Raw genomic sequence first — 26,591 nt, 5'->3', positions numbered from 1 at the left:
CAAAACAAAGAAACAATTTTGAATTTTCACCTGTAAAATGACGTTTTGTCTTACCTTTAACACTTAGGAATCAATACACAGACCATTATACAGTCATTAACGATGAAAGCTGCCAGGATTAATGCCCAATTGCATCAAATACTCAATTAGCTTCTATTCCTTAATTGCTAGCAATGTGCAAATATTAAAACTGCACTGTTAAAATGTTGTGCATAACTTTTTTTTAAGAGTTTGTGCATGTTCAAATCGCTCTCGAGCTTACCGATAGGGAGTCGTGTTTTCAGTATAATGCAAAAGAAACGGAAAATCAGTTTTTGGTGCATGTGGTAAACAAATAAATGAAAATACACAATCAATTGCCAGCCTTTGAGGGAATACCGTTCCAGCACTACGGGAACTGAATGCTTATTTAGAGAGACATAAGAAATAAACACACAAAAAGCTGATGTTCCTGATAGCATAAACCTTCAAAGTTAAGAGAACGCAACAGCACAACACAAAACACTGCCAGATTTGACTACACTATAAGTCCATGGGGCAAAGTGCAGACTTGATTTTGAACCCCCGACCTAAAACCCCGACCCCTTGACATCGTCATGCTGAAATAGGTGGAGGCACAAACTGGACACGAAGCTTTAGTCCAAAACTCGTGGGTACAAACTAATTCATGCCGACAAAATACATCTCCATTTGACTTCAGTACAAGACTAATCATGGACATTCCAGGTAAAATAGCACATCTTTAAGTCTTTAAGAGAATAAAAAAATACTTCCATATAAAGCTGGGACAATATCGCAGCTCTTCAACAAACGCCTTTCTTCACAATCGAAGTTTGGCAATTTGTATTTTTCTAGTGGTCTGTGTTTCGTGACTGAGGCAGGTCACGATTTTTTGGGACAAGGGAATGTGGGGGATTTCTTTTTCTTTCTTTTTTTTTTTTTAAGTTGCTATAAGACCACATTGAGACCCAATCAGAGCTCAAAGTAACATTGATTTTATAAGTCAAAGCAGGACAGGAGGCAATAATCACAGGAGACCACAAAGAAACAGACTAAACTGTACATTCACTTCAAGTGGTGGAGAATCCATGCTCTGAAAACGTGGGGGCACGAAAACTGCTAATCTTCTGGAGGAAGCATTGATGTTCGCTGTCAACAATTCAGGAATTCAATATAATATCTGTATGTGAACTAAAGAAAAGAAACAAAACAAAACAAAACAAAGCAACATTTGAATGCCTTTCCGTGCCACAATCAAATCGCCTTTTTTGGTCGACGTACAGAGTCATGTGCAAAGTTTCCGGTTGGAGAAGCAGTGCTTGGTTTCTCATTGCATTGATTATTTTCATCGTAACAGTCGGTGCCATGGGTTCTGAGGCTTGGCGGAGTTGAACCAGCAACTTCAGTTTAGTCTACAATCTACAGAGAGGTCTGAGGGCTGGTCAGTCACATGTGGAGCATGCCCGGCCACGTGTCACGGCGGTGCAGAGACAGACATCGGATGACGGTGAGGCGAATGAGGCAGCGACGATGGAGATCTATAAACACATCACAGGCTGACGTTCGAACCTGAAGCAAGCCGCTCTGTTAAAGCTACACTAGGCAATTTCCGAGTAACTTCGCACTTCAGCAACCCCAAGGGAGAGAGCTGAGAATTTTTGAACGTTTGAAGGACTTCATCACCCAAAGATCATAAAACATCCAACACAGTCCATGGACCTACATCTCCTTAGTGGGTGGTGGGGGCAAGGGGGTAAAGACATTCCCCTGTTGGTGATGAGTCCAGCTTTCTCTGGAAAGAGCACTTGCTTTCTTTTTTTGATGAGAAAGTTTCATATTTCACTCTCAGGTTTGGATTTCCCACTAGTGTCCAAACTCAACGGCAGAATATCTTTTGAGTGAACAGAGTAAATCTATAGTGGTTCAGTTAGGAGCAATGGGATGTCCCGACATTACAGGCCAACTTTGTGATTAGGATGAAAAAATAGTCAAATTTTTCTTTACATGAACACTTTGCCTAGTGCAGCTTTAATTACCAACTGTCCAAAAGTGTTTTGTACCTTTCTGCCATCCAATTAATGCCTTGCTTCCTCGATAACTGTCCAAACCTAGAGCGTGCTACTGAGTATCTCCGAAACCTGCGCGTTCGTTTGGTCGTCCGAGTCTACATCTTGTGCGGCAGCTCCTTCCGGCTCCTCCTCTTCCCCTCCAGACTCCGCCTCCGCCACCACCACCGACACCCCTGCAGCTTTCACTGGTTCTCTCATCTCTCCTCCGTCCTCTTCCTCCTCCTCTTCCCTCCAGCACCTGTTCTCGTGGTTCGGCGACAGTTCCTTGCAGGGTTCCACGAAGATTCTACGAACGTGAGGCCTCGGCTCCCTGTGTCGGCCCTTTTGGCTTTCCAGGATGCAAGAGGCTTGGCTGATGTAAGTCGTGCCCTGTGGGGAGGGTAGATCTCCAGGTAGCGGCAGGTCCGGGTCCCTTTGCTTGGTGTAGACGCCTTCGGACAAGGATCCGGTGTGGCTCTCATTGCTGTGGCCCCTGAGCCAGCGCTGGGGCCCGCTGAAGTACTGACCACCATGGCTCCTGGAAAGCAGTTTGCGTTTGGCCGGGGGGTTGGCCAGCACCCGCAGAGGCGTGGCGGGCGGCTTGCTGTCCTGGTGGCTCTTGGACAGCGAGAGGCCCTCCAGGGTCTTGGTGGTGTCCGACAGCACCGGAGAGAGGGGCAGGGAGAAGGGCAGGTCTTTGGACAACCGGGGAGAAATGGGGAAGGACGGGGAGAGGGGGAGGTTTTTGGAGAACGAAGGAGAGCGAGGCAGGCTGGAGGTAGAGAGAGGGAGGTCTTTGGATAGAGACGGGGAGTGAGGGAGGAGGCAAGGGGAGAGAGGACTGTCTTTAGAGAGTAATGGAGAGTGGGGATCCTTCACCGTGGAGGACAGGGGGAGGTCTTTGGGGGGGCAGACGCTGTACCTGGGAAATAAAGGGAAAAACAAGACACAAAAAAAGAGCAATTACTCTGACAGATACAGCTTAATATCACAGACAAACTGAAAGACTTTTTCAATTGTACCCAACTTTAGAAAAACATTTTTGGCACACAGATAATGACACATAAGAAGCACACTGGACCTCCTCTTAAGTGCAGGAGGAGCAATATAAAGACTCTGGGTTCAAGTCCCATAACAGTGGTGCTTTACAAGCAGCAGGGTCGCCTAGTCACTACAAAGACCAGAGAGGTCTCAGAGCCCCACTAGACTGTCTTTCCTTTCAAAGTACAAGCAATTTGTCATCGTATCTTATAGTCAAGAAAATGTGGAACCCCTCCTGTCCGGAGACATCACTAAGGATGAATAGCCACAACCACTGACAGAGTCTCGTCACATTATTACATCATTATGAAATGGTTTGGGTTACAATTACCACCATCAAATCACAGCCTGGCGGACGTTTTTGACACCCTTAATCTCACACTTGTGGTTTTCTTGGTCTTAGTGTCCACATTTCCCATCAGCCCTATTGCTTCCTTCCAGGATGCAACCATCTTTGCTAGTTTCCAATAGGTTCAGTTGTCATTTTCCCGTTGCATTGTTGGTGCAATGCTATCTTGAGGCAGCTGAAAGTGACTGAAGGTCATTATCAAGATAGCAATAACCTTTAGCCCTGATTACTCTGGAAGAACAGCGCCCTCTTCCTGTTTTGTGCCGTAAATCAACACAGCAGATTTCCTGACTGATCGCACCTGCTGACAAACTGTGGGGGATAAGGAGGAGAGGCTGACAGGCTCAGTGATGTCTTTTATGTTTTACGGTACTTAATCTAACGAGGTAATTATTTATTTATGTGGCACCTGTAGATGAAACTCATCATTTTCATGTGAACCCACAGGAACCCCCTTCTGGACTCAGACGATGGCTACAGACAGTGTGTGCATGCCACTGGGATTTCTATGTTCAGCCCCTGACCTGATCTCATGGATCTGGAGCACATCCGGGGCGCTGCCGCCCAGCGAGTGCACGGCCTGCTGGGAAAAATCCTGCGGCGGCGAGTAGAGCAGGTCCAACTCGCGGGGGCTCAGGGCGTCGCTGGAGTCGTAGTCGCTGTCAGTCGGCAGGAAAACCTCTGAGGAGCCGTCTTCATCTGAGCCCAGCTGGGGGTCTGGGAGTCCGCACACACACACACACATACACACACACACACACACACACACACACACACACACACATATATATATATAATTAGACAGTAGGCAACCTGTTGGGCAAGAGTAAAAAGTAAGTCAGCGTGTACTTTACAAGAATGCCTCAGTGTGCATTTACATACTGATATTGAAGCTAAAGTGTTGATGATTTGGAGTTTTAATTCTGTTTTTATAATAATACCCTTATAAAGATTTGGATTTTACTTAACAGAAATCCAAAAAACATCTGAGAGACACATCACAACCAATTGAAAGCATAGAAAAATATGGAAAAAGAAATAAATGAGGGAATAAATGAATTTTAAAATTAAAAAAAGATTAATTTGCTCAAGTATTTTGAGTAAACATGAAGATATGTGAATAAATGTACACAGCTGTGTTAGAGTTCACACTGAATTTCACCCTCAGTGCCTATAAATGTTTCAACAGATTTACCAAAAGAAGACGTTTTTTTTTTTTTTTTCTGCAGATACTTTGTGAGTTCCTGCTCGACTCACCGCTGACGGCCTTCCTCCTGCGGAGCTCAGGCGAGGGCGAAGGCGTGGGCAGGTAGTCCATGGTCGAAGAGGTGGAGTCGGTCTTCTGCTGGCCGGAGTCGCTCTCCGGAGCGCTGGCGTCCACCAGGCAGGTGACGGGCACGCCGCCGCGGGGCTGCTTGTAGCGGGCGTACTGCAGGGCGTCCGTGATCCAGCGCAGATCACGCCACATCTCGTCCAGTTGCTGCAGGGCAGAGGACAAAGACAAATTCAAGGCAGAATGAGCGGGATTTTCCTAAAAAAACAAAACAATTTATACACTCATACAAAACTACTCCTCTCCATCGTGACTGTGAGCCACTAGCAGTGTGGCTGAGCTCGGGATTCTTCTGGGCGTCGGCCTTCGGGCGGCGGGTGTGTCGCTCCCAGCCAATCACAGAGCAGCACGGCGCCAGATTGATAGCACCACACCCAATAGGAAGCTGCCAAAATTGCGGACTACGGAAAAAAGAAAATCTAGCGAGGAAAAATGGCGAGCGGACAGAGCTCGTTCCACAGCGAGAGTGAATCTGGGGTCGAGCTTTCACCCGCTGGCGAGCGCTGAGGGAGAGGAGGAGGATGAAGAGCAACTCCACGCTGGCCTGTTTCCCGTGGGACGGAGGTGAGGACGCCAACGTTATACAGGGTGACACAAAAAAACGGGAACTTTTTAACAATCCAATAAAACCAAGAGTGATGGAAGAAAAATATTTTATTCATAGTAATTGAAACCTGAAAACATGCCATTTAAGAAACAATGATGGAATATTCATTTTTTAAAAATTGTGCTGCCACTTGCTCATGTCTGCCAACACGCACTTCAAAGATTCACGTTTTTTTGGGTCACCCTGTATTTGGGCAGTCATTTTATTCCATCGCCATCCTAGGAAAGGAAAATTCACTGCCGGCCATTAGTTTAGCCGGGAAGAGGAGCCAACTTTGAACCACAACGACAAATCAGACTCATTCTGCCTTTGAACATTTAGTTTAAGGATTTTCCAAAAATTAACTATCATTTAAATTGATCATATAAATATATTGTTTTTGGTACCAAGTGCTCAATTCTCCCAGAGATCGCCTGTCAATCAAACGGCGTGGGTGGGACTTGAAGTTCCTGCTGATGGACTTTGACCTTCACAGTTTGAGTTCCAGATTCGTCCTTTCAGGTTATTTTACCGGTTCATTTTGCAGGAACAGGTTTTCCCGGCTGGCACGGCGGCCACGCGAGCGTCTGAGGAGCACATCACACATCTACACTCGAGAGACTCGGGCGGCGCTTTAACTGCAAAACAGAGGCACTTCAGGGAAACTGTAAACTCGATAACAGTTCTGCTTCAGCGCCGCTGGAGCCTCAGGCCAGAGCCCGGCGTGGAAACATAAAGAGCCTTGATTGAATTTAAATACCAAGGAGAAGTGCTAACGGACAGGAATATGAAAAAATATATACCTCGGAGTCGCCGTTTAAATAAGTGAGAGCTGCGGCTGTGGCCTTTGTGGCTGAGAGGCTCTTTACTGCTAATACACTCGGAACAGCAGAGCGACTTTTATGAATAATGCATGAAGTTTCTTTCCCCCTGAATACCTCGCTACCTCCGCCTGAAGCCTTGAGGTGAGCGGAGAGAAAGCCTTGCAGCGTTTTTCTCTCTGTCGCCCACACACACACACACACACACACACACACACACATGGCAGCCCACAATGCTTCACCTTACATGGAATCAAACAAACAATACTTGGCTCTCGCGGTTCAATTAATCTCCTATTTATTGTGGCACTTTTGACTTTAATTTAGCAAAGAATGACATTTCATTGAATTAAAGCAGCACTCCAGCTGTAGAGAACGATGTGCAAAATGATTTAGGCTGATCGTGTTAATCGAAGCAAAGTTGAAGTCATTGTAAGCATTATACCAATTCACACATTTTGATTTCTGATTCATCTTTTGAATGAATTCACATCAGTTCAAATAAGATTTACTGGCAGGGATGTACAGCGCATCATTGTGGCCCACACTTCCTTCGTGATATCTGACAAGCTTGTGCTTTTTGTGCTCTTATTTTGAAAGGGCTGCAAAATCCTAACCAGAGCGCCTATGAAGCTCAACATTTTGTGCAGCTAAAAAAAAGAAAAAAAGAAAAAAAAGGACAATATCTGAGATTTACGGCGATCTACAGCACAGCGCTGATAAGCTTCCCTATTAAATTACACAGTCTTATCTATGAGGAATTACAGGATTAATGTTCATCAAGTATAACACATTGTAATGTAATGTAACTTCACATAACATCAGCGTTTATTTTTGCTCCTGGTGCTCCATCCACATTAAATACTGACAAACCAGCACATTTCACTGACCCAGGCCCTGACACATTTACGCATTCATTTTTTCTCACAAGATTCCCTTTCATTTATGTATTTTTAGACATTTTTGATGGAGGAAATATTGCAATAATTCAAACATCGCCAAAATGAAGTTTTGACTTTGTCACGTCAGTCAGAGCAAAGTAAATCATATTATTCAAGCCTTTCAATGTGACTAAATAGAAGTAATAGCAGCTTACTTACTTAACTTAGTTATGACATGATCAATAAGCATATCTTTACATTTCCAGGTGTTTTCATAGTGAGAGAATTGACAAAATAATGGTCCTGATTCATAAAAATCATTAGGAAATCTCATTATTTTCTCTAAGAGGTCAGGAGTCATGAGGATGGAAAAAAAAACAAACAGAAACCGAAATCAAACAACTCATGTAACACACGCAAAGTTAAAAACTGGTTCCTTAACAGAGAAAATGAAGTTTAAAATAAAGTTTACATTTGAGGAATCCAGATTTAATGTATTTTTAGACATTTAATGCACAAATTGTCGCTGTTTGCACTTTGCAGAGTCAGTTATAAAAACTGGAAAATGTACGGCCGTCAACCCAGACACAGGACTGTTTTCTTTAGTTTCTGAAAAGTTGATGTGATGGAGATAAAAGGTTTTGGTTGGACGGCAGAGAAATGTAAGATGCACTTGATGAAGCACAGCGAAGCGCTCTCCAACTTCCAGAGCTGCCTCCTCTGCAGCGCTCGTTTGATTTTCTGACAGAACAGTACGAACGCGGAGCCGAGTCCTCCCACCAGCGTGTGAACGCTAAAACACAAAACTTTTTCTCACTTTCCCATGGCTCACGTCCCAGATCAGCACCGAAAATCTGTTCGACTGATCCCCGGGCCAAAAGCAAGCTGTCCACCAAACTCCAAACTGGAGATCGAACCGGCAAACAGACGGAGACAGGCGAGAAAACAAAACCGCCGGCCAACTTTTTCACACACACAAAAAAACCCTACAATTATTAGTGGATTTGCAGCAAGTCGGGACAAACTTTCCAGCCACCGCCGGCCTGTTCCTGCTGACGGCTCACGGCAGCACACACTCGACACAACAGCACTAAACATTTTATTTACAGGCTGATTTTAAAAATGTACACGGCCTGGGCTCTGGCCAGCCGTCCTCTACCTCCTGTTCTGGATGAAACCTGGAGGAGTGATGGACTTTTTTTTTTTTTTTTTTTAAATTTTGAATTTATTTTTTTTTAAACCTGTCTGGCTCACAACACCAGAGAAAAGTCTCTAATTTCATTCAACATATTTTTGCACTCAGATTAATAACCTCTGTAGCATTTCCAGAAACACTTTGTAGCCACCATCATTAATAATGATAAACTGTTAATTAAATGTTAGTTAATAGTTATTTACAGTTAACAAACGATGAAATGATCATTTATAGTGTTTACTTAGTATGTAGTAAACTATTGTTGTTGCGCACATTATAACATTTTACATACTACATTAAATATTTGTCAATGATCACCAAAGGATTTGTAAACCTTTAAAAAATAGTTTGTTAAACATCTACAAAAGTTACATTAGATTGATGGACTAGATATTTTTATATTCTATATGCTAAATTTATTTTATATATTCTATATTTTTTAAACATTTTTTAATAGTTAACAATATTATTTTAACATTATTTGGACATCTGTTATAAAACTGCAACTGATGGTTATTATTAAGTTGTAAATGATGTTTATTATACTTGTAAATGGTTCATAAATATGAGTTGTATATCTGGAAACTTAATTAACCTGTTGACGCTTTAAACTTCTTTCATTTACTATTTTAAGTATTTGTTAAGGATTTGTAAACCTTTAAGAAATAATTTGTAAAACATCAATAAACATCACATTGATAGATGGAGCAGATATTTTATAACACGGTGTTAACGGGTAATAACTGGCTTATAAACTGTCTATAAAGGGAATGTGGACGGGTTTTATAAAGTTGCAACTGATGTTGTAACTAGTTAACAAAAACATAAAAACAGTATAGTTCATCTTTAAACTTGATTTGGATGGTTGTTATTTTCAGGATTTTTTTTTTATTGAGATGCCAAAGAAACGATCTGTGCTGGCCTGAAACCTGGAATCAAAACTCATGGCTTTAATATAACGTTAATATATAAACTGTAACAACAACTTTATAATAGCCACCTAAATAACGTTTACAGATGGTTTACAAACCAGTTATTACCCATCATCAATGTGCTATAAAACATCTGAGCCATCTATTTAACTTTTGTAGATGTTTTACCAACAATTTCTTAAAGCTTTACAAATCATTTCATAATCGTTAACAATTGTTATGTGCAACAATAACCTGTTAATAAGTAGTTTGCTATGTAATAAGAAAAAGTATAAGTATAGATAATATTGCTATATTATCTATTTGATATCCATTTCTTTGTTTGTTCAGTGTACAATAGTTATTAACTTCAGTTTAATTCACTTTACAGTTTATTCAAAGTGTTGTGATTTTAGTTTGGTTTTAGTTTCTAGACCTTCTGGACAATAAAACACACAAACACAGCTCTCGGTGTGTAAATGATGAACACGACTTCAGCCTGAATGAGCCTCAACTCCTCTGCGATATTTTAACTGGTTTCACTGGGACGTGAGTGAGTCACCATAGGAATATCATAGAAATATTACAGGCGTCAGCAGTGTGCGTGTGTGTGAGTGTGTGTGTGTGAACTGTGCGCATGCATGAGACTCATTACCGCCTATGGCTCATTTTGTGCCAGGAAAAGCTTCAAGTAGCAATGTGTCACATGCCAACCTTTACACATGAAAATAAAAAATAAAAATAAAAGCAAACTATTTACTGGTGGTTTTCAAGCCATGTTTGATAAATTGATCCATTTTAGCTTAATTTCCTTTTTGTGCCACTGAAAAGTTAAATTACGCTTCAGCGCTGCATGTTGTGAGTGTGTATTTGCTGCTGTGTGAGTCTCTCTAGAACAGAAGAATAACTGACAAAAGCCTCGATTATATTTCATATTAAAACTTGCAGAAGGTAAAAGTATCTATTCTCTGTCCTGAAGTGAAGCAGGAACAAAACAGAAATCTGAAAGTCTCGCCACATTTTTTTTTTTTTTTGTTTTTCAGAGTCGATGTGGTTTCTGTCAGATTCCCATTTTTAAGTTATGGAAAATTACTATTTTTTATTATTTTCCATAACTATTTCCAGGGCCTGGGAACTTCATTTTAAAATTTACTGACTTTCCCAGGCGTTTCCATGACCACATGAAGTCTGAATCGGAGAACATTTTGCTTGCGGTACACACACAGATGCACGCGCACACACACACACACACACACACACACACACCTCCTCCTCCTCCACCTTCACAGTTTGATGTCATTTCTTTGTTTATAAGACATCAAACGCATCATGAGCTGCTTCCAGAGTCCAGAATCCATAAATTCAAGGTGATGGCTGCAGCAGATTTACAGATGTGTCTGATTCTCTGATTTGTGTGTGTGTATGTGTGTGTGTGTGTGTGTGTGTGTGTGTGTACATAAGAGTCTGATTGCGAGTGTGTGCCTTTGAAGAGAACGAAGCATGACAAAATGTTAAGCAGCAATTAGCCGACTGTCTGACACAGAGCAGGAGAGCACTTAGTGCCAGAGAAAGACACGCACGCACACACACACACACACACACACACACACTCACACACATACACACACACACACAGCAGGGAGACTGACACCAGGGATGACTCGGCTGGAAAGAATGCCGAGGCTGCGATGGCAGCCGGAGGGAGAGGGGGAACAACATGCAGGAGATTCCTGCTCGTCCCACAGAGGGAAACTTTACCTTTTGTTTTTGTTTACTCACAGAAATTATTAAAAAAACAAACTCAGAGCCGGTCGGCTTCATGTTGTTGGTGTGAGCAGATTCTGTGTTTTAAACGCTGCCGGGTTCGTCTTTACAAATTAATTCTGCACAGTCAAACTTTCTTCAAACCCACAGGACTTTATTTTGAAATTCTAGCTGAGATCCCGAGGTTTCCAGAGATCCCAAACATGAGCTGCTGGATTCCAGGGAAATGTGAATAAAATAAAGCACGAGGCACGGAGATCTTTTCTATCTGATGTGATTCTGCAGCCGTAAAACAATGACAGCTTGTCTTTGAACGTTTCCCTCAGTGTCAGAGTGACGGAGCTTCAGCAGAGACACGACATGGACGAGACTCTGTCCTGCTCTATGTAATAAAAACAGCTTTTTTTTTTTCTAACTCTGAAGCCACTTAAGGGGAAAATTAAGGGAAAATCAGAGTTGAAAGGGTTAATCTGTTTGCCGTACTGGAGGATCTGGTTCATACAGAACAGACTACATCTCAACCACCTACTGTGCAATACTCACTATTTAAATGTGCAATATCACCACTCACCATGCTGTGCAATTTTTCAAATTCATACTGCATATATAACTTGTTTGTTTGTTTGTTTGTTTTATTTAGATCCCCAATTAGCTTTTGCAAGCAGCAGCTATTCTTCCTGGGGTCTATAATCATTCATAATGACAATACAACATCAATACACAGATAGACATGAGAGATGTGCACACATGTGCGTACATGACACAACATACCTGACACAACATACGCTACATTATATAATGACAGCACACAGACATTACATAATAATCATATATCATGTAAAACAAGATCACAAGACAAATACAAACAAAACATAAGACAGACACTGCAATTATAACCAACTGAAAAAAAAAAAAAAAAAAAAAAAAAAAAAACACAATATATTTTAACACAAATTTTACACAAATAAACAATAAACGAGGACTCACACATCAACAATGTCCAGCTGCTCACCCATGCTGACCCGCGCCCACCCCAACAGCAGGGGCCCTGGCAGCAGCAGCCTTAATACCTGTGCACCCGTGAATCAAGCTCAGGCCACCAAGCATGAGCAGCCAGGCAGTGCACAAACAAAACATCCACTGTTCATCTAACTCTAATATCATAAGGAGCATCAGTGACCAAAATTCATATTTTGAAAATAAATTTTTAGTTGTTTTTTCAAGCTGCTAAGATTTAATTGAGTCAGAGAATAGGGAAGCAAATTCCACTGTTGCATTGCTCTATATGTCACTGTACGTTGAGTCAAGGTCTTAGATTTTGGTAGGGTAAAACGACCTTCAACAGCATGTCTAGTTGAATAACTGTGTGCCTCAGACCTAAGAGACAATTTTTCATGAATAATGACAGGAAATTTTGAAGTAATAACATTCTTGATAAAAATTATTAGTAAGTACAATAATCTATTTTTCACATCTAACCAACGTAATGATTCATGCATTTTGGATACATTGGTTCTCCATCCACAGGATAGAGCAACTCGTGCTGCTTTATTCTGGACCAGCTGCAATTTCATAATATTACTCTTTGATGTATTGGACCATATTATAGAGCAATAGTCCAAGTTAGATAGGACCAAGGCTTCGATCACTTGTTTAACAAGTTGGTGGGTTAGATATTTTGCGCATCTTTTAACCAGTGCTAAGGCATTTCCCATTTTGGTCACCACCTTTTGTATATGTTTGTTCCATGATAACTTGTTGTCAATGATGACTCCCAGCAATTTAACTTCCTCTACTTGATTAATCACCGTATTATTTAAAATGAGATTAAGCTTTGGCTTACACCGCAATGAGTGATCTGTACCAACAACTATACAATTAGTTTTAGTCACATTTAAAATGAGCTTATTATTTTTTATCCAGTCTACCACCATAGTCATTTCTTTAGTTAGATTAGCATTTAATTCTTCAATTGTTGCTGCAGCCAGATAAACTGTTGAGTCATCAGCATACATCGAGATGCAAGCTTTCTCTAGTACTAATGGAAGGTCATTTGTGAAAATGGAGTATAGGAGTGGCCCCAGGCAACTGCCCTGAGGCACACCTTATTTAATCTTATTTATATTGAAATCTATCTTTCTTATTTTGTCTTTTTATTCTATGTATAGGTTTGCACTGAAGGAGCTGCTCTTAACCTCATTGTACGTGTGTATAGTGACAATAAAGGCATTCAATTCTATTCTATTCTATTCTAGAAGCAGGGCTGCAGCTTGTTGATTGATGTTGTTGATGGATTATTCATTTAATCTATAAAGTGTGACAATCAAGCCAAAGTCTTATTGGAAGTGATGGGAGACCAAAGTGAAATGTCTTCAAATCGCTGCCTCTTAGTCTGACCAGCAGCCAAAGAAAAAAGAAAGAAAGAAAGAAAAAAATCCTAGTAAAATCTTATCTTAGCAAAGCTGGAATCAGACGGCGGCATTTTTACTTGCTAACTGACTAACACGACTGATCCACTTGATTGATCCACTAATCGATTATTTGTTTCTGTGAGATCAAGTCACAAATTTAGGAGAAAAACAACTGCAAAAACGTTTTTTTTTTTTCTCCTGGGATTTAAGAAGGAAATCCTGTTGATTTGAGCCCAGAATCCCAATCTTCTCATCAGGATCTGGCCTTTGAAGAGACGTCGGCCGATCCAACCTCGCAAAGTCAAGACATGTGGAGCCTTGGACAAAAAAAAAAAAGAGGAAAAAAAAAACTATTTCTTTGAGTTTTTTCTCTCCAATTTTTAAGTTTTTTTCTTGTGATTTTACAACATGAACCTTGGAGATTCTGAGTTTTTTTTATTTCTCTGAATATCAACCCCCCCTCCATATTTTTTTTTTTTTTTTAAGGCTCTGTAGCGCTGCATGTTTGAGTGGAGAGACTTTAAAGCTTTGAGTCATGATCTAATAATGTGAGTTTTTGTTATTTTGATCCTATTAGAGAGATGAAATGAGAAAACAACAACAACAACACACAGTCCGCCCGTGGTCCTCTGTGAACTCTGTTTCGTAATGAGGCTTGACAGCTTGTTAAACAGCAATTAGGCGACTGTCTGGCACAGTAATTAATGCCAGTGGCACACACACACACACAATCAAAAACACAAATTCACATGCACACGCACAGTCTCAATAAAGTTGGAGACTAATTTGCTTCTTTTCCCTTTTTCTCTGAGCTGGCAGAAAGTCGGGGTGAAGTGGTGTCGAACAAAAACAAAACAAAACAGAGCAGAGAAACTGCAGGGATTTGCATTCCAGCCGCACGCCGCGCTCGCCCAAACCCATTTGTTTGGCTTAAATCTGCATATTTTAAAAGATGCCCGTGGTCTCGTTTCTCTATAAATTAAACATCAATTCTGAGACATCGGAGACGGTGCAGACAAACAAGCGGCGACGTGGGCAGACGTTTTAACTCTGTCGTCCGTCCGTCTGATTGGAGAGGACGTACGAGGCGGACACACTGTATCACCATGGCGACCGAAAGCTGACGGAGTGCCTGTCCCCTAATACACACCACCGTGTTGTTCTCTGCAGGACCACTAGAGGTCGCTCAGCTTTAAAACGTCATCAGTCATTTCCACACCTCCCATTCATTGTCTATGGAAGCAGCTGTGCAATGCATTCTGGTAGTGCTGTGTTGCGTTTTGAGAAAGGGGCGTGGTGTTGGTGTCTCCTCATTTGCATAAAGTCGAGGTCTAGGCTACTTTATGCAAATTATGGGCGTCCTGCACGACTCGCCGCCTCTGGAAAACTCTCGAGAAACTTTTAAACGAACCGCCGTCGATCTGAAATGAAGACGGATTCCTAATATTTATGGATTCCTGATATTTATGAAAAGAGTCGCCATGTTGGTCTGGTTTGAAATCCAGGAGAGGACGGCGCACTGGGCAAGCGTTCGTCCAATCAGCAACTGTCAATCATCAGAAGTCAAATGTCTATGAGGCGTCCAAATCTGGGATGCGCCCCCCTGTGGACACGAACCACAGGGCGCAATAAGCTGCCGAAAAGTTACAAACGCTCCGTGGGGTCGTGTTTTGGGAGCGACAGTCTCGAATTTCCATCAGCATCAGTGGCGGTTCTGCCCATGTTGCCGCCCTGGGCGAAATTACTGCCTTGCGCCCTTCTGTTCTAGCCGCGCGTGCGCGCAGCGAGAACTTCCAAGCGATAACGGCTGCTACCGGTGCCCCTCTGGCGGCTACACGCGCCCCTCCCAGAGCAGGGGCGCCAACACCTGCACAAATACCTTTTTTGGAAAAATACTTTTTATATGGACAAAATCTTGTTTGTATAAAAAAAAAAAAGCCACCGGTCAGCATCAGGCGGGCCGGCCGCGGCACCGGCTTGATGCTTACAGGTGCCGCGCCCACCCGGTCAGGTCTGCCGGATCTGACAGGTGAGCGGCGCACACATACTGCCATCCTCTCATTATAAATCAACTTTTGTTCATACGCGGCTGCAGCAGCACAACGGACAGTGACACAGACAACATGGTTGATTATTGACTGCGCAATGCGGCCATTCGCCGGTAATTGCGGCATCAGGCGAGCCTACCTACTGGTTTATATGCAAGCACAATACATGTGTATTTGCTTAGACCCCAATATTAGACGAGGGCGTTTTTTCAGGGCATTTTCTATGGAAAAAAATATTGTCTTATATTCAGATGAATACGGTAATAGAAAACTGCTTTGCAGCGAGGATGATTTTTTTTTTTTTTTTTTTTTTTTTTGCGCTCATGCCGCCCCCCACGTGACATGAAAATATGCCGCCCCGGGCGGCTGCCCGCTTCGCCCGTGCCTAAAACCGCTACTGATCAGCATGGTGAAATAGTGACCTGTAGCCTACCTGAGAACTGGAGATAATCCCACCTGTTCCCTGAATTTTCTTGAATCAAGTGTCATTTTCTTGATCTGAGCAACTGATTTGCCTCATTCTGCCTTTTTTCAACACATTTATACTGAAACAAGTGAAACTGCACTGGAAACAAGTGGGATTATCTCATCCCACTGGTAGATTTGAAGTTTATTTTCGGTTCTAGAAACTCACAATGACACCAGAGCGTCATCAACATATTACGTACAGACACCAGACGCAATGTGGCAAAAATGCTAATTCACAACACCTTGGATTACCCAGGATTCTTAAACGTTTTAGCTGAACATGAGACTGAATGACTTGTTAAGGTGAGAGATTTTTTGCCAGATGACGGGACTGATTAGTCTTAAAGCATTTTCAATCTCACTGAATCGAATCTTCAGCGTTCAAATTAGGTTTTTTCTGCAAACAAGGTAAAAAATCTGCCAGTGGGATGAAATAATCCCACGTTTCCAGCGCTAATCAACTTTTCCGAGAATTTTGTGACAACTTCTTGATCCCAGTGGCTGATCTGCCCCATTCTGCCTTGGTTTATACTGATTCCCAGAAGAAAAAATCCCTGAAACAAGTGAAACTGCACTGGAAACAAGTGGGATTATCTCATCCCAATGGCAGATTTTTTACCTCGTTTGAACAAAAACAAGATTTGAAGCCTGAAGATGAGATTGAGTGACTTCTCGAGATGATGCGTTTGCAGTGCGGCAGCTGCTCTAATGAATTTGATCGATTATAAACGACATCTTTGTGCCACTTTGTTGCATTCGATGATGATTGTTGTGGTTATTATTGACACGATCAATCAACAGCGAGACTTGTGCCAAGGCGGCTTGCCATAAAGACTATCAATTAAAAAAAACAAAAACAAACAAAACTATAAACAGTAGAGCTGTCATATTAAACGTCCTAATCCGGTTCCAGTGAGAAAACACTGAGTCACGTCCAGGCCGAGAAGTTTCCACAGCTTCGCCCGGCAGAGGAACATCTGCAGCTGATCAGAGGCTCCGAAAACAGACATGAGGACAAAGAGAAGCGCAGAGATGGTGCAACACCTCGGCTGGAGGACAGACAGACAGACAGACAGACAGACGGATGGATGGGTGGAGGTTTCCAAGGACGAAGACGCCGCTCTGCGTCTCTTCCCCGAGACACGAGACACGTGTGTGTGTTTTATTATGTGTATGAGATTAGCCGGCGTGTGCCACGGCTTCCCGACAGCGCTCGCCCCGCAAGACGCCGGCGCTGAGCCAAAGTCACTGCAAAGACGAAGGACTGACTCTCTCTCTCTCTCTCTCTCTCTCTCTCTCTCTGGAGAATTTAAGTGGAATTGACAGGCCAGGAGGCTCCTAATGGGGTGAGCCAAAAAAAAAAAAAGAAAAAGAAAAAAAAAAAGAAAAGGGGAAATCGTCCCGTTCAGGAGAAACTTCTCTAGATCTGATTAGCTCGCAGCAGACTGGAGCCAAAGCAGGACGACTTTATTAAAAGTGATATGAAGCTCCAGAGGAGATACTTGAAATCAGGGTCATTTGTGATTAGCGTTGACACATTAATTCAATTAATTAATTAGACAATAATCAGGATATTTATACATTATAATTTTGATAACTGATGAATGGTTTCAGTGATTTATTAAATAAAAGTCCCAACACTGTCAGACTCCAGGGGCTAAAATCGTCTCACCTTTCTCCGTTCAAATCATTATGACATTAATACTTCTTTGTCTTGTTTTTTTTTTCCTGCTTCTTCTGCTCGATTAGTGGATCAATTAGTCGTTTTATTCATTTATCAGGTAAAAATGCCACCGACTGATTGCAGCTTCACTAAGATACTTTGAGGGGTTTTTTTTTGTTTGTTTTTGGCCGCCGGTCAGACTAAGGAAGACATTTGAATTCACTTTGGGCTCTGATCACTTCCAGTCCGACTTTATTTTTCACATTTTATGCACTAAATGATCAATATGCCAAGAAAAAAAAAAAACTCAGATGAACTGACAGTGAAAGTAATCAGTTGCAGCCCTATAATTACTTACTAGAAAAATAGTTAATGAGCAGGAATGCGTAGTAAACAACAGTTTGAGTGTGTGCGGTGCTGGTGCGTCATAATAAAAGTCCCTCCTCGTGTACCTGGCCCGTCTCTCCCGACACGTGGGATTATCTCATCCCGCTGACAGATTTTTTTTTTTTTTTTTACTTTGTTTAAAGAAAAAACAGGATCTGAGCTCTGAGGATGAGACTGCACGGCTTGTTCAGACGCAGACTCTTTGCAGCGCATCTGCACGGTTAATCACGTATAATTGGATCGTGCGCGGTGAATGAATTTTCCACAATTAAAGCTTTCGTTCGGCGGCTTTGCATGTTTGAAAACCATTTGTAGCTCCATCGGCAGCGGATATTGTAAGAATTATATGTATGTGTATGTTAAATGTATTATAAGAATGTCAGCATCGTGAATTATAGACAAAATTATTATCTGAACCGCCCATCTATGTTTAAATTCATTTTGTTATTACATCCCATAAGCCGAAAGTTATTTGTAAGCTATAGATGCATTTTTCAATAAAGTCCTTCCTCTGTTTAAGTAACATGTTGTTGTACTTTAGCCGAGCCGCGTGCCATCGTTTTGTTACTACTGTCTGCTGCTTGTGCTCCAGACCATGTGACCAAGGTCTTGAGTAAATTAAATTAAAGTCCCATCCATTTTTTTTTACCTGTATCAATCTCAAAATCCCTTTTAAAAAGTCATTACGTCTCATATTCAGTGTTAAATCCCACTTGTTTCAGTAGAGATGTGTTGAAACGGGCAGAATAAAGCACATCAGCCACGAGGATCAAGAAAATGACACTTGATTCAAGAAAATTCAGGGATCAGGTGGGATTATCTCATTATCTCGGGTCGGCTACAGGCCACTATTTCACCGTGCTGCTGGAAATTTGAGACTGAAGAAATTTGAGATGTTGATTAGAGCTGGAAACAAGTGGGATTATCTCATCACCGCTGGCTGATTTTTTTGTTTTTTTTTTTAAGCTTGTTTGATGGAAAACAAGATTTTAACTGTGAAGGAAAGATGACATGACTTGTTAAGATGGACATTTCAACACGTTACTCCAAGGCAATATAACTTTAAATCTATTGCCATGAAATTTGGTGAACACATTTATTTATTTATTTATTTATTCTTCATTTCATTCATTTATAAAAGAAAAAAACAAAAAACAATTTAATATAAATACAAACGTTCCCAGATATTGAATGAAAGGGAGCAGAAAGAAGAATAATCTTATTTAATCTGCCCCCTTTATCCCAAGAAATCCAGTTACAAAGAATGTAATTTAAAAAAACAACAACAAAATAAACAAGAAATAAAATCAAATAGCTGCTGGCCAACCCAGACAGTCACATTCCTTTTTTCATGCTCCCCGCAGGATGAACCCTGTCGATTTTGATGGCAACACGACCCTTCCTTTTGCACCAACCTCTTGCCAAACATTTGACTTTAACATGTCTCTAAGTATGATGGGCAGATTTTGAAGTAATTTGTTGAGGCTACTGATGCTCCGCAGAGAATGAACCCTGTCCGTTTTGGTATCACCATCTCCTTTGATCTGGTGCACCCGAGGCCAAAACGTTGAATTAAATGTCTCAGAATCTACTGAACAGAAGTGAGAGCACATTCAGGCTCCACAGGGGACGAACCCTGTCAATTTTAGTGACTTCATGTCCTTTCCTGTAATCCCACCCCCATGCCGAAACGCCAGATTTACACGATTAACCCTCCTGTTATGTTCACATTTTTGAACATCTTTTATGTTTGGGGCCAATTTGACCCCTGCAGTTTAAACTTCCACAAAATTATTATAACTAAAATTGTTCAAAGTTTATGTGTCAAATACTTAACTTTGTTGACGACCTAAATAGCCCTTTAAATAAAACATAACTCCCCCCCACCCCCATTTATACATCCAGTATTCCTATTAGGCGACAATGGGAAAATATTCAAATCAAAAATCTCACTGATTGACCTAAAACTGGAAATAAATATTAATTTTTGGTGTTTTAATGGCTTTATATTATTTCTAAGTACAGATTTTTGTTATTTATAACCGATGCGTTACAAAGTGTGTGCAGGACATTGAAAACATATCACCATGTGAATTTCATCTTTACCCTGTAGAACCCATTACATTAGGAACACTCATTAAATATGAAGCAAAAAAAAAGACGTTAATCATTTATTTAGAGACGTTAAACATTGGCCTGGGGTCAAATTGACCCCAAACATAATAGGAGGGTTAAATCAACTTCCATGAGACTTTGTGATTTGCATTCATGCTCCCCAAGGGAAGGTTCCTTTTTGATTTTGATGACCTCATTATCTTTCCTCTGGTCACATTGGTTAAACTTGATTAAAGCTGGAAAACGTGGAATCATCTCATTCCAGATTTTTTTTTTTTTTTTTTAACCTTCTTTGATGAAAAACAAGATTTGAGCTCTAAAGACGAGACTTAAAATGCTCCTCATGTTTTACAGCACAGGAACCCTTAAAAAAAACAACAACTGCAATATTATGACATTTCAACTCGGCAGTGAACGCAGGTTTTTATTTTATTTTATTTTTTTTTTTTTGCATGGGATATAAAACTATGAGCATATTCCACATCCGAGGAGGAGCGTCGCGCATCGAATTCCCCGACGTTTGAAGACGCCGTCTGCCGCCGCCGTCTGAGCGAACGCACGCAGAATATTTTCCTCCATCAACACGTGGCAAGTCTAAACAAACTGTACAATTAGACGAATCACGTCATCTTCACACTAACCCACTTTCCCCACACACACACACACACACAGCTACACTCAGCATGTCTAATCTGGGAGGTCCTGACAGTGTGTGTGTGTGTGTGTGTGTGTGTGTGCGCGCGTGAGTATGCCAAGCCAATAGCGAGATCTCAGACTTGACAGACGTGGCCCTTTTCACACTCTGCCCTTCACATTAACATTTCGCTCTCTTTAATGAGAGACACATTGCAGCTCGGGGTATGCACGCGCGCACACACACACACACACACACACACACACACACACACACACACACATATATATGCATACGTGCACACTCACACGCTCATGATTGGTATTATTTTTTCCCCTGCCATTCCCTCTCTCTTGCACTAAGCAATTTGTGGTTAGGGGGCCACTTTTTTCCAAGCTTTAAAATCACAGACAGAGAGCTAGACAGATGGGCACACACACACACACACACACACACACACACACACACACACACAGAGAGAGAGAGAGAGAGAGAGTCGCAGCACCTCTCTGCGATCGGAGAACACCCTTGTGGTTTTGTGGTTGGTCTCCATTAACAGCGGTGGCTAACGCTGGGCTAGCTCTTCACAGGGAAAACTCCAGATGGGTTTGCTTTCATGCTTTCGACTTCTGACACCAGAGCAGCGACCGGCCAGTTATGGACTTCTTTAACGCTAGAAAAACAAGCTATTTAACAGCTAATACTCCCAGCAGTTAGACTTTATTGCATCAATAAACGTCTCAAATTGGATTACCGACTCAGTTGTTTTCACGCCGCCCGGCTCTCTTTGTGCTGCCGGGGTTATTTCTCGCTGAAAAAAACAAAACAAAAAAAAACTGGATATGAAATAAAACAATTTCGAGAACAACCTTTTACTACAGTATTCCTTTTGACGAGCACTGAAACACAACCCGCTTTTTTATTTCACGTCTGATTAATGTCTATTATTCAACGGCGCAGTCGCATTTACGAGAAGCTTCCCCCGAAAGTCCGAGCGGTGACCTCATCCCGGGTTTAATCAGCTTTAATAAATCTCGTTTTGAATATGTACAGTAGCTGAACCCACGCGGCCAGACGTCCAAGCTAAATATGAGCAGACGGGACCGGAGACCTCTTTTAATTCCACTGCAGCTGCAGCCAGACATGCACATGTGGACCCGTTTGATGAAGACGTTGCCTTTCGAGAGTTTTTCCGACACCTATCAGCACGATGCATAATTATTTATTGAACATCATGCAGTGACCGACCACATTAGCATGTACAGTTGTCCCTCGCTATAACACGGTTCACCTTTCGCGGCCTTGCAGTTTCGCGGATTTTTTTTTGCGCAATTTTGCATGCTTTTTTTTTATTTATTTATTTTTTTTACAGCGCATTGTGTTCTGCGTCCCGATTGGCTAAGGGACTGTAGCCCATTGTCAATCAATCTCCTCCGTGCCGTGTCTCCTGTACAGTACAGAATGCGTTCATTCTATAATACTGGACTTATTTTTCTACGAAGGTTTGAACTTTGAGAGTTTAAACAAGAGAGAAAAGTGAGAAAATGTTAACGCCTGTCTGAGAAAAGTGTATAAAGTGTGTAGTGAGGGGTTTTACAGCCTTAAAACATCTAGAATAATTGTAAGAAATAAAGCTGACTACTTCGCAGATTTTGCCTATTGCGGGTTATTTTTAGAACGTAACTCCCGCGATAAACGAGGGACCACTGTAACACAAAATTCCAGTCTCTCGATCAGGATCCGACCAATGTTTGTTGAAGAAATATTACATAAAAAAGAGCTACAATATTCAAAAAAGGAAAATATCAGCCTGATCTATCTGTAAACCAATAAATCAGGCGAGCACTCCCAGACAAAATTGGATTCTTCCAAACATTTCCACTGAGGATGGAGCAGAAAGACTGTGGTTTTTCATCCAGAGGACATTGGACGGATGTCTCCTACCTGTATGTAGTCCAGGATGAGCTGGTGCCTCTGCTTGGCCGTGGCCACCTCGCTATCAGTGATGGCCTCCCGCAGTGCCTGCTGGGTAATGAGCGCGTCCAGGTCGAGGACGGAGGACAGACGGCAGTACAGGCTGATGAACTTCTCTTTGTAGGTGCAGAAGTGGACTGCAGGAGAGGAGACAGGAACGCGGAGACAGACGTTTAATAGACCAGGGACGTCCAAAACTTTACTCAAAGTCAACATCTCTCTGAAAATCTACAGGGCAGATTAACAAGAGCTTTACTGAGCAAGTTCACGCTCCCAAAAGGATGAACCCTGTCAATTCTGGTGACCTGAGGACGTTTCTTTAGTGCCGCCTTCAGGCCAAAATGTCAAATTTGCATGAAAGCTAAAAAAAAATTTAAAAAACTAAATTAGCAGCCCAATCGCCAGGAATAAATGTCGGCCTTTTACATTTCTGCAAACCAGTGTCACGTTTTCAAGTTTTGATGTTGTATGAAGTAAGAAAAAAAGGATGGGGGTGTTGGACGGCACGATCAACCGGACTTTCCTTCTTCCCTTCTGCAGACCGTGGTTCGAGTCCCGTTGACCAAAACCTTTACCAAACCTCAACCGAGTAGCTTTGGTGGATAACAAAGCTGACAAAGCGATAAAAACGGACTAAGGTAGCTAATGAGAAAACATTTGATAGAGCTAAAATGAACAGTCACATGACGCTGACGCAGGCTCCTCGCATTTTTGGTTCAGAAATGTTGGCGACTGGGCTGAATTCACGCTCCCCGAAGAAAGATTCCTCTTGATTTTTACAACCCTTTCACTTTTCCTCTAGTGCTAACGTCAGGCCAAAATGTCAAGATATCTCAAAATCAATTGGACAGATTGCCATGAAATCTGAGAAGCACCTTCATGCTCCCCTGAAGACGAATCCTGTCAATTCTGGTGACCACCTGACCTTTCCTCTAGCAGCAGCCTCAGTCCAAAACGTACATACGTGATTCTACCACGACCTGCATTCACCCAAAATGCACCAAACCAGAGGACTTGTGTGTGTCATTAAACATATTTTAAAGTGACTTCACTGATAAGCTGATGTCCAGAGGCTGAGGTGAACCAACCGGCTGCAAACCGTAACGCCAAAGGTGTTTCAGTGTTTGGATCACATGCACATGTGAACCTGTTTGATGAAGACGTCGCCTTTCGAGAGTTTTTCCAACACCTATCAGCACGACGCATAATTATTTCTTGAACATCATGCAGTGACCGACCAAATTAGCATGTAACACAAAATTCCAGTCTCTCAATCAAGATACGAATGTTTGTTTGAAGAAATATTACATAAAAAAGAGCTACAATATTCAAAAAAGGAAAATATCAGCCTGGTCTATCTGTAAACCAATAAATCGGGCGAGCACTGCAAACAAAATTGGAAAAATTGGAAAAAATTGGAATCTGAGACCAATGCCAGGTTTTCAAGTTTCCTTCAACGCTCAAATCAGTTCGTCAACAAGTCATTTAGTGTTCAGTGTCAGTTTTTCTTCAGACGAGGTCAAAAAATCTGCTGAGATAATCCCGCTTGTTTCCAGTGCAGTTTGCAGAAGCGTGGATGTGTTGAAACAAGGCAGAATGAGGCAGATCAGCCCGCTAAGATCAAGAAAATGACACTTGATCCTACAAAATTCTGGAAAAAAAAAAAGTTGATTCTTATTGGAAACAAGTGGGATTATCTCATCCCACAGACAGATCTCTGTCCTCGTTTGAAGAAAAGCAAGATGTGAACACTGAGGATGAGTTTGAGCGACTCGCTAACGTGAACATTTTTTTTGCAGTGTCGATGCAGAGATGTTCCAGACAGCCTGCTAAACAGCATTTTTCTGGCGCCAAGGACGATCCTTGACCTACAAAAATCCAGAGAAGTAGCTTTTTTTTTTTTTTTATGTTTTCAGACTCTTATAAGAAATCATGCAGAAAAAACTGCCCACAGGTATTTTCAGTTCATACTGTGATCGTAATATTGAGCGAAGTCAGTACCATGCAGCCTGAGTGTGTGTCGGGTCGGGGTGTGGAGGCTGAGGGGACCAGTGTGTCTAGAGAGAGAGAGTATTGTGCAATGTGTATGGGCGTTAATGACACATTCATGCGTGTGTGTGTGTGTGTGTGTGTGTGCATGTATGTTTGCGTGTGTGCGCTGAGTGTATGGGGTCAGCGGAGCGGCCGGCCTGGCGGAGCCTGCAGACTGATTTAGTGCTTCTCCCTGCAGACTGGGGGGGGGAAAGATAGGAATCTGTGGATTCTCTCGGCTGCAGCGCTGAGCTAACACAGCTCAGTCTGTGCACCCACACTGGCAGCCATTGTAGAAGTCCACCTTTAATGCGTTTATCCTGCACCTATCCTGCATTAGTGCCGAGCACAGTGCCGTGCCTTGTAGTCGTCTGAGTCCGTGCATCTATCCTGCGTTGGCGCTGCAGTCTGAGCGACACGTCAGCCTGATAATGCACAAAAGCAGTCTGTAAAAGCTGCAGGGAGCTTTCTCTTCAGGTTTTATTGACTCAGTCTGAGGGTTCAACAAGTCAACAGGCAGCACCATGTTCCCCACGATCGCTGCAAGTCACTCTGAGTGTCATTTTTGTGATTTGCTGGTGGACCAACCCGTTTCATTTGGTGCAAAAACACATTATTGCACAAAAAGTTTATCCAGTTTGATCTGGCAGCGTCTGAGATACTGAGGGTGAAGCTCGGGGCCCAGTTGGCCTGGTGGTGGCGCTGTGGTGGGACAAGCAGGTTTATATTCATTAATACGTCTCACCCAGTTCGAACATCTGCAGCGGGAGGTGCAGGAAGCCGGACAGGGGGGTGTAGGGGTTGGCCTGTCCCGGGGCGGTGCAGACGTCGTCGGCCGCCGGCAGCAGCAGCAGGAAGGTAACGCCGTGACCGAGCTCCACCACCTCCTGACTGTAGAGCCGGAAGTGCCGGGCCTGCTCCCACACGTGCACACACACACACACACACACACACACACACACACACACACACACAAACACAGTTAGTTTGACTGTAGGTGATGGAGACACTAAACATATCGATCCCAGTGAATTTCAAGCCATGTGCAAAATAATTCCACACGACCTCTTTGATGATAATAAGAATAACAAATTTTCAAAATCAAAATTATGAGCATGTATAAAACAAAAATGATGATGGATTCCTTCAATTTTATGAGAAAATGTTATTTATTTATCTATTTATTTAATTTATCCGTAAACAACTTTGAGGCACCTTAAACAGAAATGCATTTGAACTTAAAGATTCAAAATCATGACTGACACTTTATTTTGAAACTCCCTCATTTCATTATTTCCCAAGTACCCCACAAACCTGTGCTGATCAGGGAACCACAGATTTTTATTTTAGAGTTGGCCATAAATAAATAAATAAATAAATAAATAAATAAATAAAAATTTCACATTAAAGACAAACATCAATGCATTAAAGCATTAAAGCATTAAAACATCCGCCGCCCCGCTGTGTTACGTGGCGGCGCTGTCTGCCGCAGTGCATTCTGGGTGGTTTTCTACCTTTTGATCCAGGCAGAAAATACCACAGCCTCCTCTCCTCTGTTTCATCTTTCCCAGCGGTGAACTGCTCCTTTAAGATTCTGATCATGATTCTGATCATTTTTTAAAGTCACGACCCACAAAAAGACATGAAAAGCAAATCGAGAGCATCTCAAACACAGCAGGTTTCCAGGAGAGCCGGACGCCCTGTTCCTCGTGTCGCGGCGCGTCGCGTTGCGGCGCGGCGAGGTGAGGAGAGGTGAGGCGGGAAAGATTCATTAACGCTGAGAGCGGCGATCACAGAGCGAGCCGGAGGATCAGAGAGGAAGAGCCGAGCGACGCCGTGAGGAGACTTTTACATAAAACTCCCCAACTGTGAGCGGAAACAAGCTGATTACACAACGTGAAGAGTGTGTGTGTGTGTGTGTGTGTGTGTGT

At 42.2% G+C, this 26,591-nt stretch overlaps 1 protein-coding gene across 5 annotated transcripts in view; it reads right to left on the bottom strand.

Annotated features, from left to right (window-relative positions):
* Positions 1 to 861: 861 nt before the first annotated feature.
* ankfn1a (ankyrin repeat and fibronectin type III domain containing 1a) overlaps positions 862 to 26,591 on the bottom strand; it is a 212,847-nt gene continuing 187,117 nt past the window's right edge. For all 5 annotated transcript variants that reach the window (XM_030077909.1, XM_030077905.1, XM_030077906.1 and 2 more), the window contains 5 exons: positions 25,406 to 25,574; positions 22,600 to 22,766; positions 4,696 to 4,918; positions 3,963 to 4,155; positions 862 to 2,970 (listed from right to left, as the gene is read on the bottom strand). In XM_030077909.1, the coding sequence (XP_029933769.1) occupies positions 2,109 to 2,970; positions 3,963 to 4,155; positions 4,696 to 4,918; positions 22,600 to 22,766; positions 25,406 to 25,574 (1,614 nt within the window). In that variant the 3' untranslated portion in view covers positions 862 to 2,108. The remainder of the gene's footprint in view (positions 2,971 to 3,962; positions 4,156 to 4,695; positions 4,919 to 22,599; positions 22,767 to 25,405; positions 25,575 to 26,591) is intronic.

The sequence above is a fragment of the Myripristis murdjan genome, chromosome 19, assembly GCF_902150065.1.
Source record: "Myripristis murdjan chromosome 19, fMyrMur1.1, whole genome shotgun sequence".
In the NCBI taxonomy this organism is placed as follows: Eukaryota; Metazoa; Chordata; class Actinopteri; order Holocentriformes; family Holocentridae; genus Myripristis; species Myripristis murdjan.
Note: the sequence above shows the minus strand (reverse complement) of the source record. Positions and strands in the feature narration are given on the sequence as shown.